A 13,776-nucleotide genomic window follows, 5' to 3' on the forward strand; every position below is an offset into this window, starting at 1 on the left:
CGTCCTGAGAAAGAATGAGAAAAGGATCAGAAAAAATGCAAGAACTGTGAAATGTAACCTTGTAGGCTTGGCATAGTTAATGCAGTCATAGTACCAAAGCCTCCTATCCTGGGTGCCACAGAAGGAAATCATCAATAGTCAAAGATCAGAGAATATCTATGTATTGTTACATCTCCTTGATGAACTGTGAGCTACTGATGATCCTGGGACAGTGTCAAACATTTTCTTCAGTCGAGACCACCTACTGAAGAGATCATAGTGCCCCAGGGATAGCTGCAAACAATGGACACTTAAATAGTTATGGATCAAAAGCTAAATAAAAATATATGAATGTTGAAAGTCACTAATCCTTTCAAATATGTCACTCTCTGGTGACCAAGCCTTCAAATCTATGAGCCTGTTCTTATTAAACCATCACTTTCATTAACAGCTTAAATATTAATAGTTTAAGAAAAAGGCTTCAATGGTGTGATGAAAGAATAAGGAAATATCAGCCTAGCAATCTACCAAGAGATGGATGAAGAATTGTGAATATATATACAATAGTGTTTTATTTAGCCACAAAAGAACAAAATTAATGTCATTTTCATAAAAGCTGATACAAGTAAAGTTTATCATGTTGTGTGAAAGTGATTAGATTCTGAGAGATAAACAGATTTTTTTAAATCTAATTTTTAAAAAAAAGCATAAAAGTAGAAGTAGTACTATTTGGGATGGATGCGGAAAGGTACCAAAGGGGAGAAGAGAAGAGGGACAGAGAGGGCAGTGTGGGAAGAGTATGATGGAAGTTCATGGTGTCCGTGGATGAAAGATTTCATGCTAAAAAGTGGGATCTTCTACAATGAATACAAGCTTATAAAGTAGTTAAAATAAAACAAAGGGACTAAATGAAGCTGAAGAGAAATTGAGTAAATTGAAAACACTAAGCAAATGACTACTGCAGTCCATGTCACCACTTTCTTGTCCCAAATTGCTCAACTTTGGAAGTTCTCTTATGATAATGCAACTATATAAGTAATAAAAAAAAAACACTTACCCTCCAAAGAAGAAAAAGCAGAATAAAAGAAAGTCACTCCTGTGGTTTGTGTGACTGAGGGACAGGGATAATAAGTATAGAAGGGATATAAGAGCTGAGGGACTGTTTCAGATATAATCAACTTATCACAGATATTGTCAAAGAGCATAATTAATTAAAAATATGGAGACAAAATTGTTGGGAGTTAAATCTATATACAAACTAGAGATACTTTTCTTTTCTGAAAAAGAATCTAGAATCTGTACATATGTACACATCAAAGTCTGTGGCCATATATGACCAATGCTTATCTGTAATCATATTATTTTGAGAAAACATGATACAGGCATTTTTGGGGTTTTGCTAGGTAATTCATGTTATGAAAACCTCTGACTTATTAGAATATACCTACAGGTTGATTTTAAACCTTAGCTTAAGAATTAATGGAATGATATGCAAGAAGTTCTGATTTTCAGATCTGTTTAGAAATCAACTAGATTTCAAGTTATTCTCAACATGTATAGTTTATCCAGCAAATGACACACTACATATAATGGTAAATAATATGAATTATTATAAATATCATATTATCAAGTGCAGATAATGTTTATCTACTGGACCTTGACAGTTATGTTATTTAATTATATATAATATCATGATCAATATTATAAACAGGTTGTCCTTTGAGCTAAAGAATAAAATGCAAGAAAATTCTGAATTCATATGAATAAACTGACTTGAAAACTACCAAATATTATATCAATAAGAGGCAGTTATCATGATGATGTAGACTTGTTTAGAATTTTGATTTCAATTAATTTTCACAAATAACTTCAATCTGTTCTTTTAAAAAGATAGAATTAAGATTGATGTATAATGTTATTTTAAGAAGTGGCAAAACATAAATAATTCAAAGAGTTTTTATTACTAACAATCTAATTAAAGTGCCTTGCACAACTTTGGAAGCACACATAATATGCGATAACATGCTCTCATTATTTTTGGAACTTTATCATCATCTTCTACTATTCAATATATGTAAGTACATTGTGCAGACTATTGCTCATTCTAAGTGGTAAAACTACAAGAATTACAATTTTGAACATATTCTTATAATGGTTATTTTTCATAACCATATACTAATTACAAGTTATAGAGTACAGAAATAAGTTATTTTATGAAGAAATTTCCATTAAAATTTGTGTAAAATGGTATATACACAATAAATTTTCTAATAATGTAAGATGCCTAAAAATTATTCAAAAACTCACAAGTGACTTATCAGCTTCTTTATGCCATTTTTAATATCTCTATTTCTCAGTGTATAAATGGCTGGATTCAGGAGAGGTGTGATGACTGAGTAAAATACAGCAAGAAACTTATCCACCCACGTGATGTTGACTGGCCACAGATAGATGAAAATAACAGGACCAAAAAATAGCACAACTACTATGATATGCGAGGTACAGGTAGAGACTGCCTTTGATGAACCATCTTTAGAGTGAAGCTGAACAGTTAACAGAAGGTAAGTGTAAGATATCATCAAGAAAATGAAACAAGTTGTTGCTACAACACCACTCTCAGCATTCATCACAATTCCCAGAGTATCAGTATTCATGCAGACTAATTTCATCACCAAAGGAATATCACAGAAAAAGCTGTCTATCACTCTTGGCCCACAAAAAGGAAGCTCCAAAATCAGAATCAGTTGACTAATGCCGTGCACAAATCCAATGATCCATGATATCACAACCAGCCAGATGCACTTCTGTCTGTCCATGATGCTGGTGTAGTGGAGTGGCCTGCAGATGGCCACATAGCGGTCATAAGCCATTGTTACAAGAAGCACCATCTCTCCCCCAACAAAGAAATGTACAAAGAGGATCTGGCACATGCAGCCCCCAAAAGAAATGGTTTTATTTTCTTTTACAAGATCTGTGATCATTTTGGGGGCAGTAACTGAGGAGAGGCAAAAGTCAGTAAACGAGAGATTGGCTAACAGAAAGTACATGGGAGAATGGAGGTGATGATCAGTGATGATTAATATCACCACAAAGAGGTTCCCTATCACAGTCATCAGGTAGAGGGTGGAAAATGGCAACAGAAGGAAGATCTGAAGTTCTCTTGAGTTACAAAGTCCCTGAAAAATAAACTCAGACACCATAGAGTGGTTTGCTTCTTCCATTTAGTACACTGTGCTCCAATGGATTGAGAGAGACAGAGCCTAAGAATTCCTGAAATAGAAACAATATCTTAATGTTCAGAGTAAAGTAAAAAGCAAAGAACACAAATTATATCCTAGCACTGCATTAAGTCATATTTAAATAAATTGTTTTTTGTATATTTTTTCTAATTGAGGAATTTTCCTAAATGTAGGAAAAGCTTTCCACATCTGAAAGTTAATGAACAGGCATGCAAATGAGTATTCTTTAAAAATATCAGTATCAAATATTCCTCTTACATTTCCCAATTGTTAAAACTACCCCTTTGACATGGAATCAGAGGTTACTTTATTCAATTAATATCTGAGCTATATTTAAAGCCTCTTCACTTGACTGTCAAAATACAGAGAAACCACTGACATATTTTAAACATAAACACAAAACTCCAAGGCACAAGACTATTTTTGACTGTCTGAAGACATAGAATTGAATACAGTCTATTAAAATTTGTGAGAAAACTGGTTCATCAAATAAATTGTCAATCCACATGCTAAAGATGCATTTAGCATTATGTCTTACTTGTATTTGGACTTATTCATTGAACTGTATCTCTGAACAATCATGTATTGCTAGGACTAAAGGAGTTTACTTTCAACTGTAAGTGATGAGATTTCATACAATATTTTAAGCATGCAAGCGGCTTTCTGTGCTTCTCTACTTTTCTATTTCATCTCTTCAATTTTCTAAACTTCTTTCCTTCCTTGACACTCTCCCTTTATTTATTTCTCATGAGTTTTCTTTCATAATTTTAATGTCCATACTTTTGCTACTTTTAGGTTTGAAATCTGAAGGTTAAAACATTAACAAGTTAGGGTATATTTTGTGATTTCCCTGTTAAGTACTTGAAACAATATATGTGAGTAATAATAATGTTTATTGATTTCCTGTGTCCATCAGTTCTATACACTAGTAAAACTGTAATACCAAATGAGGTCTCTGATTCACAATTTCCCAATATCAGTTCTAGATTATGAAATAAATAGTAGAAATTTCAATTTTGTGTCTAAGAAAATTAATGACATTTGTAAAACAAGGCACTATTAAATTACAAATAACAAAAGTAAAAATAATCAACTGAAGTAGCAAAAATGGTAAGGATTACATAAAGTTAAGTTTATTTTCATGAGAATTGGACATACTTAACTCTTTGAATATCATTGGTGTTTTCAAACACTTTTTTTAATTTGGTGAACTCTTAGTGAATAATAGTTCCTCTAACCTGTGTCATTGTAATTTCTAACAACTACTTCACTAATGTATTGCCTGTATCTTGAAAAATCAGAGAATCTAAAATTTAAATGGTAATCAGATAACATTAGAATAAGTTTAGTTTCCTGAGTACAAAGTTTTTCTGAGTTGGGAGACTTGGAACTTTTAACATTATCCTAAGAGATCATTAGATGTAAACATACAAAACTATTTTATGATTCCAAATGTTCCAAGAACTAGTTGGAAAGGAAAGCTACAAAATTTTCATCAAGCACAACAGTTAAAAACTACAAATGCAAGACTCATGTAAACTTATGAAGGATTTAAAAGATGTGCTACTAAAACAAACAAACAAGCAAACAAACCTTAAATGAGTAGTTGTGATGAAAACTGAACGTACAACAGTCAATTTGCCAGGTACTCAGGCTATCTGAATCAATTTGTAACACTAATCTTCCCTTTTGGATGATAGTTCATCTTATTTTCCCTGAAATACTCTTACATCATTTTTTTCCTTTTATGGCCAATGTTGGTGAATTTTTTCACCTCAGTGTGGTTTATATACACTGACAAAAGTCTTGTCTGCCTTGGAAAGTTTCCCATTCTGCGCTTTAAATAGGACCATGAAATTGGAAAGCTTCCATAGTCTTTAGGGATCCCTAACCTCTAACTTATCTTGAATTGACTCTAAGAGCAAGATGATAAAGAAAATTTATTCTTTAATTTTAGAAATATTTTGTAAATATGAATTAAAATTTTGTTTGTGTTATGACAACTTACAATTCAAAAGGCAAATCACTTGGGACATTGACATGCCATAGCAGTTAAAGTCACTTCTTGCGGAGCCTGATGACCTAAGTTAACCATAAGTATCAACAGGGTAGAGGGTTAGAAGCCCTCAGCTGTCTTCTAACCACACATGTGCCGTTTCATGTATGAACATGCCTACACTCGTGACAATGCTTCCACATTAATAAATGTAATAACTCTTTGAAAAAGATGGAAAATATGTCTGCAGTTTTTCAGCTCATGTATCCATTTAGACAATTATCTCCACATCTGGAAATGCAAAAAAGCATTTTTTTCTTTCTCATTCTCTTTTGATACCTTAAGATCAATCACTACCACACCTTTAATCAGGCAAATAATCTTATTTAGATTGTGCAATTTGGTATTTATTTTCAAAATCATTTAATTCTATATACTTAAGGTGAACAATTCTATGTTTTAATAGACACATCTATGGTAAAATTGCATATTGGTACTTTATAAAGAAACTATGTGCTTAAAGAATTTAAAATCTCCTTTTGATTTTCATCACATAATTCTATTTCATTAAATATAGTTTTTAGTTCATACATTTAAAAACTATTTTATTTTTAACTCTATATGTAGTTCTGTAGAGAAACATTATTATACATGAAAAGCAGTTTTATAAACAAAGTAATTATAAACCCCAAATATGCTTTAATCTTTTATATAATAAATCTGATATTATAGTTGTTTCTCCAAAGTATTTTTATTTCCTACACTCTAATATATTTTTGTTATATTGTAATAACCCCCAAACCCTTATATATAACTCTTTATATTCTTCAATTTTAGGGAAATAATTATAATTCTCAATAGTCTAGGCAAAATTCATTTTCAAGTTTATTTTATTGACATTATTTCAGAATTTGTTGTTATTTATTGTTGCTTTATTGCTAACACTTTGAAATTTTGATTTTGGTATCTATAAGATTTCTGTCTGAGTTATTGTGGGCATTGTTGGGTTGTGATTTTTCTTCTATTGCTTTCTGTAAGACTGGATTTGTGACTACGTATTGTTTAAATTTGTTTTAATCCTGGAATGTCTTGTTTTCTCTATTGATGATGAACAAAAGCTTGGCTGGGTATAGTAGTTTGGGCTTGCATCCATGGTCTCTTAGTTTCTGCAGCACATCTATCCAAGACCTTCTGGCTTTCATGGTTTCCATAGAGAAGTCAGGTGTAAGTCTGATAGGTTTACCTTTATAAGTTACTTGACAAATTTCCTTTGCTCTTAATATTCTTTCTTTATTCTATATGTTTTGTGTTTTGATTATTATATGGCAAGGGGATTTTTTTTTTTGATTCAATCTATTTGGTGTTCTGTATGCTTCTTGTACCTTCATAGGAATATCCTTCTTTAGGTTGGGAAAGTTTTCTTCTATAATTTTGTTGAATATATTTTTGGGGCCTTGGAGTTGTAATTCTTCTCCTTCTTCTACCCCTATTATTCTTAGGTTTGGTCTTTTTATGGTGTACCAGATTTTCTGCATGTTTTGTGATGAGAATTTGTTGGATATGCTGCTTTCTTTGATCAGTGCGTTTATTTTCTCTATACTGTCTTCAGCATCTGAGGTTCTTTCTTCTATCTCTTGCATTCTGTTGGTTATACTTGTCTCTGTAGTTCCTGTTCGTTTACCCAGATTTTCCATATCCAGCCATCCCTCGGTTTGTGTTTTCTTCATTGCCTCCATTTCACTTTTCAAGTCTTGAACTGTTTCCATTATCTGTTTGATTGTTTTTTCTTGGTTTCCTAGGGTATCTTTGAGGGATTTATTCATTTCTTCAAACTTTTTGTTATTTTTATCATCCATTTATTTAAGGAAGTTTTTCACATTCTGTTTAAGGGACTCTATCACTTTCATAATGTTACATTTAAAGTCGATTTCTTCTACTTCTTCTGGATTAGGGTGTTTTAGTTTCCTGCTGTATGTTCACTGGATTCTGGTGTTAGTTGTTTTTTAGATTGTTGGAGGAATTATTGCATACTATGACACACTCTTAACTATTTATTTATATTGTTTACTTAGGCTGTTTTTCTCAGTCTCCCAAAATATTTTATTAAACAGATAAACCCATTTTGGAACTCTTTGATGGATTACTTTGAGTTTCACATTCCTACATTATTGCACTTGGAAACGGGTTTTTCATAATACAAGATAAAATATATGACTCATAAGAAGTCAATTTTCCTTGTACCTGATTTAGATATATTAGTTATTGAAGACAGATGCTTAAAGAAAATCTCACACTAGCTCAGAATTCAGTATAATAAAAGGTTATTTTTTTCGTTTTATTTTTTTTATTAAAAATTTTCACCTCCTCCCACTTTCCTTCCACTTCCCCCTCCCCCTCCCTCTCCAGTCCAAAGAGCAGTCAGGGTTCCCTGCTCTGTGGAAAATCCAAGGTCCTCCCTGCTCCATCCAGGTCTAGGAAGGTGAGCATCCAAACAGACTAGGGTTCCACAAAGCAGTACATGCAGTAGAATCAAAACTCAGTGCCATTGTCTTTGACTTCTCAGTCAGCCCTCATTGTCAGCCACATTCAGAAGTCCGGTCTGATCACATGCTCCATCAGTTCCAGTTCAGCTGGCCTTGATGAGCTCCCATTAGATCAGCCCCACCATCTCAGGGGGTGGGCACACCCTTCGTGGTCCTGACTTCCTTGCTTATGTTCGCCCTCCTTCTGCTCTTCATTTGTACCTTGGGAGCTCAGTCCAATGCGCCAATATGGGTCTCTGTCTCTATATCCATCCATCACCAGATGAAGGTTCTATGGTGATATGCAAGATATTCATCAGTGCGGCTATAGAATAAGGCCAGTTCAGGCGCCCTCTCCTCAGCTGCCCAAGGAATAAGCTGGGGACATCTCCTTGGACACCTGATAACCCTTCTAGAGTCAAGTCTCTTGCCAACCCTAAAATAGTTCCCTTAATTAAAATATCTACTTCTCTGCTCCAATATTCACCCTTCTTCCATCTCAGTCATCCCATTCCACCAAGGTCTCCCCATCCTCCCCTTCTCTCTTCACTCTCCCCATCTCCCCTTATCTCTACCCAACTCCCACCCCTAAGCTCCCAATTTTGTCTGGCAATCTTGTCTACCTCCAATATCCAGGAGGATAACTATCTGTGTTTCTTTGGGTTCACCTTCTTATTTAGCTTCTCTAGGATCACAAATTATAGCCTCAATGTCTTTTATTTATGGCTAGAATCTACTTATGAGTGGGTACATACCATATACATCTTTGTGGATCTGAGTTACCTCACTTAGGATGGTCTTTTCTATTTTCATCCATTTATATGCAAAATTCAGGATGTTACTTTTTTTAACGCTAAGTAGTACTCTAATGTGTGTGTGGGAATGTAAACGTGTGCAACCACTTTGGAAATCAGTGTGGCGGTTTCTCAGAAAATTCAGGATCAACCTACCTCAGGATACAGCAATACCACTCTTGGGAATATACCCAAGAGATGCCCAATCATACTACAAAAGAATTTGTTCAACTATGTTCATAAAAGCATTATTTGTAATAGCCAGAACCTGGAAACAACCTAGATGCCCCTCAATGGAAGGATGGATAAAGAAGGTGTGGAATATATACACATTAGAGTACTACTCACTGGTAAAAGGTTATTTATTTAGGAGTAAACTCACAGATCAAAGTTCTCTGCTAAAACGGGGAACAGTGACTGAATCCTGCTGCCAGAAGAGAGAATGACCTTGTGCTTTACTTTGGCATTTACAGTATAAGAGGCTCAACTCAAGTAGGTGGGTATCTTAATGGCTACTGACTGTAGGAATTCCTATAGAAAGTTTATCTTACCAAATATGGTACTTATAAAATATGGCTGTATAGCTGATATATGGTATGTTTAGATAAAACACAACCTCTTCCAATTCTAATTTTCTTAGTTGCTTCTACTGCCATGACAAAATACCTATGACCAAAACAATGTGTAATGGGAAACAACTATTTTGGGGGCTTCCACTTTGATAGCATTAGAGTCCATTGCTATTATGGCAGGAAGCTTGACCATAGACAGGCAAAATAATGTTGAAGCAGTGCTAGAGCAGGCATGTCACCGATAGGTATGAGAAAGAGAGAGAAGGTTAAGTGGGAATGACTTGGCCATTGAAGCTCAAAGCTTTCTCCTAGTGATATAGCTCCTCCAAATAGGCCATATCTTCCGATATTTTATGAATAGTTCAACTAACTACAAGTCAAACATTAAAATATGTGAGACTATCTATAGTAGATATTTTTCATTCAAACCACCATATTCCAATACCTGGGTGCTATATAATCTGACAATATGATAATGAAAAAGACACTTATTCCAACTTCAGTCCCAAAGTCTTCTACAATCTCAACAGAGTTTAAAAGTTTGAAGTCTCTTCTGAGATGCTAAAATTTCTTAATTTTAACCACCTCCAAGATCAACTAGTAGAAGTTAGTTTCTCCTTCTACTGGATAGGTTTTAGAGATTGAACTCAGATCCTCTGTTTGGCTTCAACTCCAATACCTGAGGAAGCATATCATCACTTTCCATTGTACATCTTCTTGAAAGACACTTTACTTAGAAGAAATTTAATTGAATTTCTAAAATTTAATTAAAGTTATGTTATTAAAAACCACATGAATAAGTACTTATTTTACCCTAAAACTATATAGTTTTGCAAGAAGTCCTCAAGGTGTTCTGTTGTTATGTGTGTGGGCTGGGGAAAACTTGTAACGTGTATGTTTCAAATCACTTATACAATAAGAAGAGGACAGAAAAAAAAACTCTGAAAAAGTGAGAAGTGATATGAAATGCTATTTTGTTGTCATGATACCAACACAATTATAATTTCATGGCTGCCTACTGTGACATGAAGGTAATAATAGTTAATAGTCAATTGTAGATCCATGGGTAGGTTATGTAGTCCTAAACCTCCTTCCTAAAGTGTATGCTCCTGATGGTATTGGGCAAGACTAGACATATTTTCTGGTTGTGATTCACTGATGAACTCACAATTCATCAGAGATAATTACAAAAACGTGAACACAAAGATGACGTGGTTAATACCAGTGCATCAGTAAGTAAAATAAGATACATAAATGCAGAAATGGACACCTGTGCATTTGCACGGGGTGATAGAAGTAGGAAGAACCTAAGATGCCAAGTATTGTCATCAGACTCTATCAACTTACGCAGATACTGTGAAAGAACATATTTAACAGTTAATTGTTTACAGTTATATACCAACTTACTACTTGTTGTTTTAATTCACTAAATTAATTTTCTAGAATTATTAACCACCTATAACTATGAACTTAGAAATCTATTTTTCTCTGATCTACAATTGATGACCACAGCTCTATTATTTTCCTTTTTCCTTTCTATTCAACTACTTAAAACTTTGTATATGATTTAGAGCACATATTATATTTTTTCCAGACATTACACTTAGCATTATGTTTTCCACATTAACCAATGGCATTATATCCCTCTTTGTAAAGTCTTAGCATCATGGCATAGGACTTATTTTATATATACTATATGATACACCTATTTGTTTTATATGTAATAGTATTTCATCCATCACATGTGTATCATATATATGCCTTTACCTAGTAAACATTTTAAACATCAGTTTATAACTAATGTAGACCTCCGTGCAATTTTCTTGGGACTAAACGGCTAGGGGACCAGGCAGGACAGAAAGCTCAGTCAACAAATATCGACACAGTAATCACTTTGCATGCTGATCATGAAACACATGATATTTATTCTTTAATCTCTAGAGTGTTGAAATGTTCTAGATTAATATCAACATTGACTTACAAGTTGTTATTTGTACCAACAATCTAAGAATTACTTTTTACAAATTTTTACACTAAAATGGTGTATCATTTTTGATACATATCTGAGAAGTTATAAATATCTGATAAGTAATAAGGAATTATGTCATCATGACATTGGTTTTCATAGTCAAATTTTATATTCCCTTTGTGTTTAAGGTTTCTTCTCTCTGCACTTGGGGTTAAACCATACTATATTGTATTAATAACTTTCTTTACCTATTTTTACTCTAACACATAATTAAAGTGGAAAATTTTGACGTGTAGTTCTATAAGTTACATAACCTTTAGATGGTTATTGTCAATTTACGTGATAGTTTTTAGTGTATTAACCATCAACCCTACTTGATGACTCTTCCAGGCTTTCTAAGGTACACATAGAAAATTTTCTAGGAAACAGATAGGACATATCAAAGAAATAATGTGCATTAACAAAATAACGAACCACACTAGAAATATTATATTATAATTGAAACCACACTAAATTACAGCAAAAAAATAGCCAACTTTTGGGAAGAGTCAGTAAAAGCTACTAATGTGTTAATTTCCCATTGATGACCATGAAACCTCTTCTAAATAAACTGTTTATATTCAAATGTAAACTCTGTTGACTTTTTAAGACAACCCAACCAAAAGAGCCTAAATAATTTAAGACAGTAGAATTAAATATGGAATCATTTATTGTGATTATACATTTATTTACCCAAATTTTGAGTTAATTTTTAATATTATAGGATGACATTCTGTTCTTTGTTGTTTTCAGATTATCACAAAAGTAGGAAAAAACCAACATTTATCTATCTATAGTGCTTTTTGAAAAGAAGTACATACTAATATATTCTTGTTTTTCAAAGGAACAGAAGCAAGGCATTAATGGTTTTTCGAAAGGGATATAGGCTATGAGGTAGGTGATGTGCAATTGGCAAGGTTAGTGAGCATGTTCCTCAGTGAAATTTTCCAATGTATATTTGGACATACACTTTTAGAGTTCCCATACTGGATTAGTCAGCAATATTTGTCAAAACCAGTCACTTTGCATGATCTTTTGATTGCTACCATTATATCTTTGTTCCTAAGTGTATAGATGACAGGATTCAGGGCAGGTGTGATGGCAAAGTCAACAATAAACAGGTATTTGTCAATTGATGATGTGGGGAAAGGCCACACATATATAAACATGCATGGAGTAAAAAAAAGAACAACCACTGTGATGTGTGCTGACAGAGTAACAAGTGCCTTTGATAAATCCCCTGAAGACCTTTTCCATACAGTGATCAAAATGAAAGCATAGGAGAGGAGAAGCAGGAAGAATGTCCCCATGCTTATGAAGCCACTGTTGGCAGCAACAACAAGCTCAAACTTGTCTTCATCAGCACATGCTAGTTGTACAATCCGAGGAAAGTCACAGCAAAAACTGTCTACTTTGTTAGGACCACAAAAAGGCAGATTTATAACAAAAGAGAACTGGGCCAGGGCATGGACCACACCAGTGACCCAGCTAGTGACTACAAATAAAATGCATAATTTAGGGCTCATGATTCTCAAGTAGTGTAGTGGCTTACAGATGGCTGTGTACCTGTCAAATGCCATGGCTATAAGTAGCACCATCTCCCCTCCTCCCATAATGTGTATAAAACAGGCCTGAGTCATACAACTATGGAAAGAAATTACTTTGCGTTCTTTCAGAAGATCTGAGATCATCTTGGGAACCGTGGTAGAAGAAAGTCCAACATCAATGAGGGACAGGTTGGCCAGAAGAAAGTACATAGGAGACTGTAAGTGGGAGTCAGTAATTACCAAAAAGACAATAAGAAGATTTCCCAAGACAATGCTTAAATAGAGCAAAGAAAAAGTGGATATGAGAAAAATTGTAGTTTTCCAGGAACCAGAGAGTCCCACCAACACAAACTCAAAAACTACGGTGTCGTTTGTTTGATCCATTGACTGCAACAGAGGAGAGTATTTCAAAGTACCTGTTGATAGAAAATGATCAAGTTGTCATCTGTGGATTATCTGTCTTATCATTGATTATAATTATTTATTCTTTTTACTGTACTGATCACAATAGTAGATACATGAATAACATTTGGGAAAAATATAATGATCAGGATATCACATATAAAGAGCTTGGAAGATAATAACAAAAAAGAGATGAAAACTAGCAGTATAATTCAGCTGATTTCTTTAGTTGTGGTGCACATGATGCTAAGGTATAAGAACCATAGGCTTCTGGGATAAATAATGACCTCCTTTAATATAGAAAATTATTAAATACAGGAAAGTTGCTAACATACTAAATGGTTAAAAATGGTCTACTTTCATTGTTTTGTTTTTTTAAGAACCAGGTATGTTTGTTCTGTTTTGTTTTGCTTTGACTTTCAAAATTGCCTTTATGCTCCCATGACTCTTCTGTAAATGAATCCTCCCACTCAGGAGACAATATTTTTATTTTCACATTAATACTTTGCAATGACGTACAAAGTATTCCTACCCACCTTTGTTACTGTATTGTGAATATCAATATTTTCTAAGCATTTTGTCTGATGTACCTGTCATGTGTGCTTTTATTAAACAGTTTTCTGTGAGAGACAGACACACAGATTGAGGTCATTCACATTTCAGTATCTACTCACAGTAATACAGGCTTGGAGCATTCATGTATTACTTTCTACAATA

The 13,776-nt window shown here is 33.7% G+C and overlaps 2 protein-coding genes across 2 annotated transcripts; both read right to left on the minus strand.

Annotated features, from left to right (window-relative positions):
• Positions 1-2,282: 2,282 nt before the first annotated feature.
• LOC125416788 (olfactory receptor 4K3-like) lies at positions 2,283-3,200 on the minus strand. Its single transcript, XM_048459955.3, has one exon. The coding sequence runs from the start codon at positions 3,198-3,200 to the stop codon at positions 2,283-2,285; it is 918 nt and encodes a 305-aa protein (XP_048315912.2).
• An 8,905-nt stretch (positions 3,201-12,105) lies between these two features.
• LOC148120687 (olfactory receptor 4F3/4F16/4F29-like) lies at positions 12,106-13,041 on the minus strand. Its single transcript, XM_087910883.1, has one exon. The coding sequence runs from the start codon at positions 13,039-13,041 to the stop codon at positions 12,106-12,108; it is 936 nt and encodes a 311-aa protein (XP_087767009.1).
• Positions 13,042-13,776: the final 735 nt, after the last annotated feature.

The sequence above is a fragment of the Myodes glareolus genome, chromosome 10 (genome assembly GCF_982192425.1).
Source record: "Myodes glareolus chromosome 10, mMyoGla1.1, whole genome shotgun sequence".
Taxonomy (NCBI): domain Eukaryota; kingdom Metazoa; phylum Chordata; class Mammalia; order Rodentia; family Cricetidae; genus Myodes; species Myodes glareolus.

What these genes read in the sequence shown, in the direction of transcription:
- LOC125416788 (XM_048459955.3), bottom strand. Translation starts at nt 3,200, where the DNA reads ATGGAAGAAGCAAACCACTCTATGGTGTCTGAGTTTATTTTTCAGGGA.
- LOC148120687 (XM_087910883.1), bottom strand. Translation starts at nt 13,041, where the DNA reads ATGGATCAAACAAACGACACCGTAGTTTTTGAGTTTGTGTTGGTGGGA.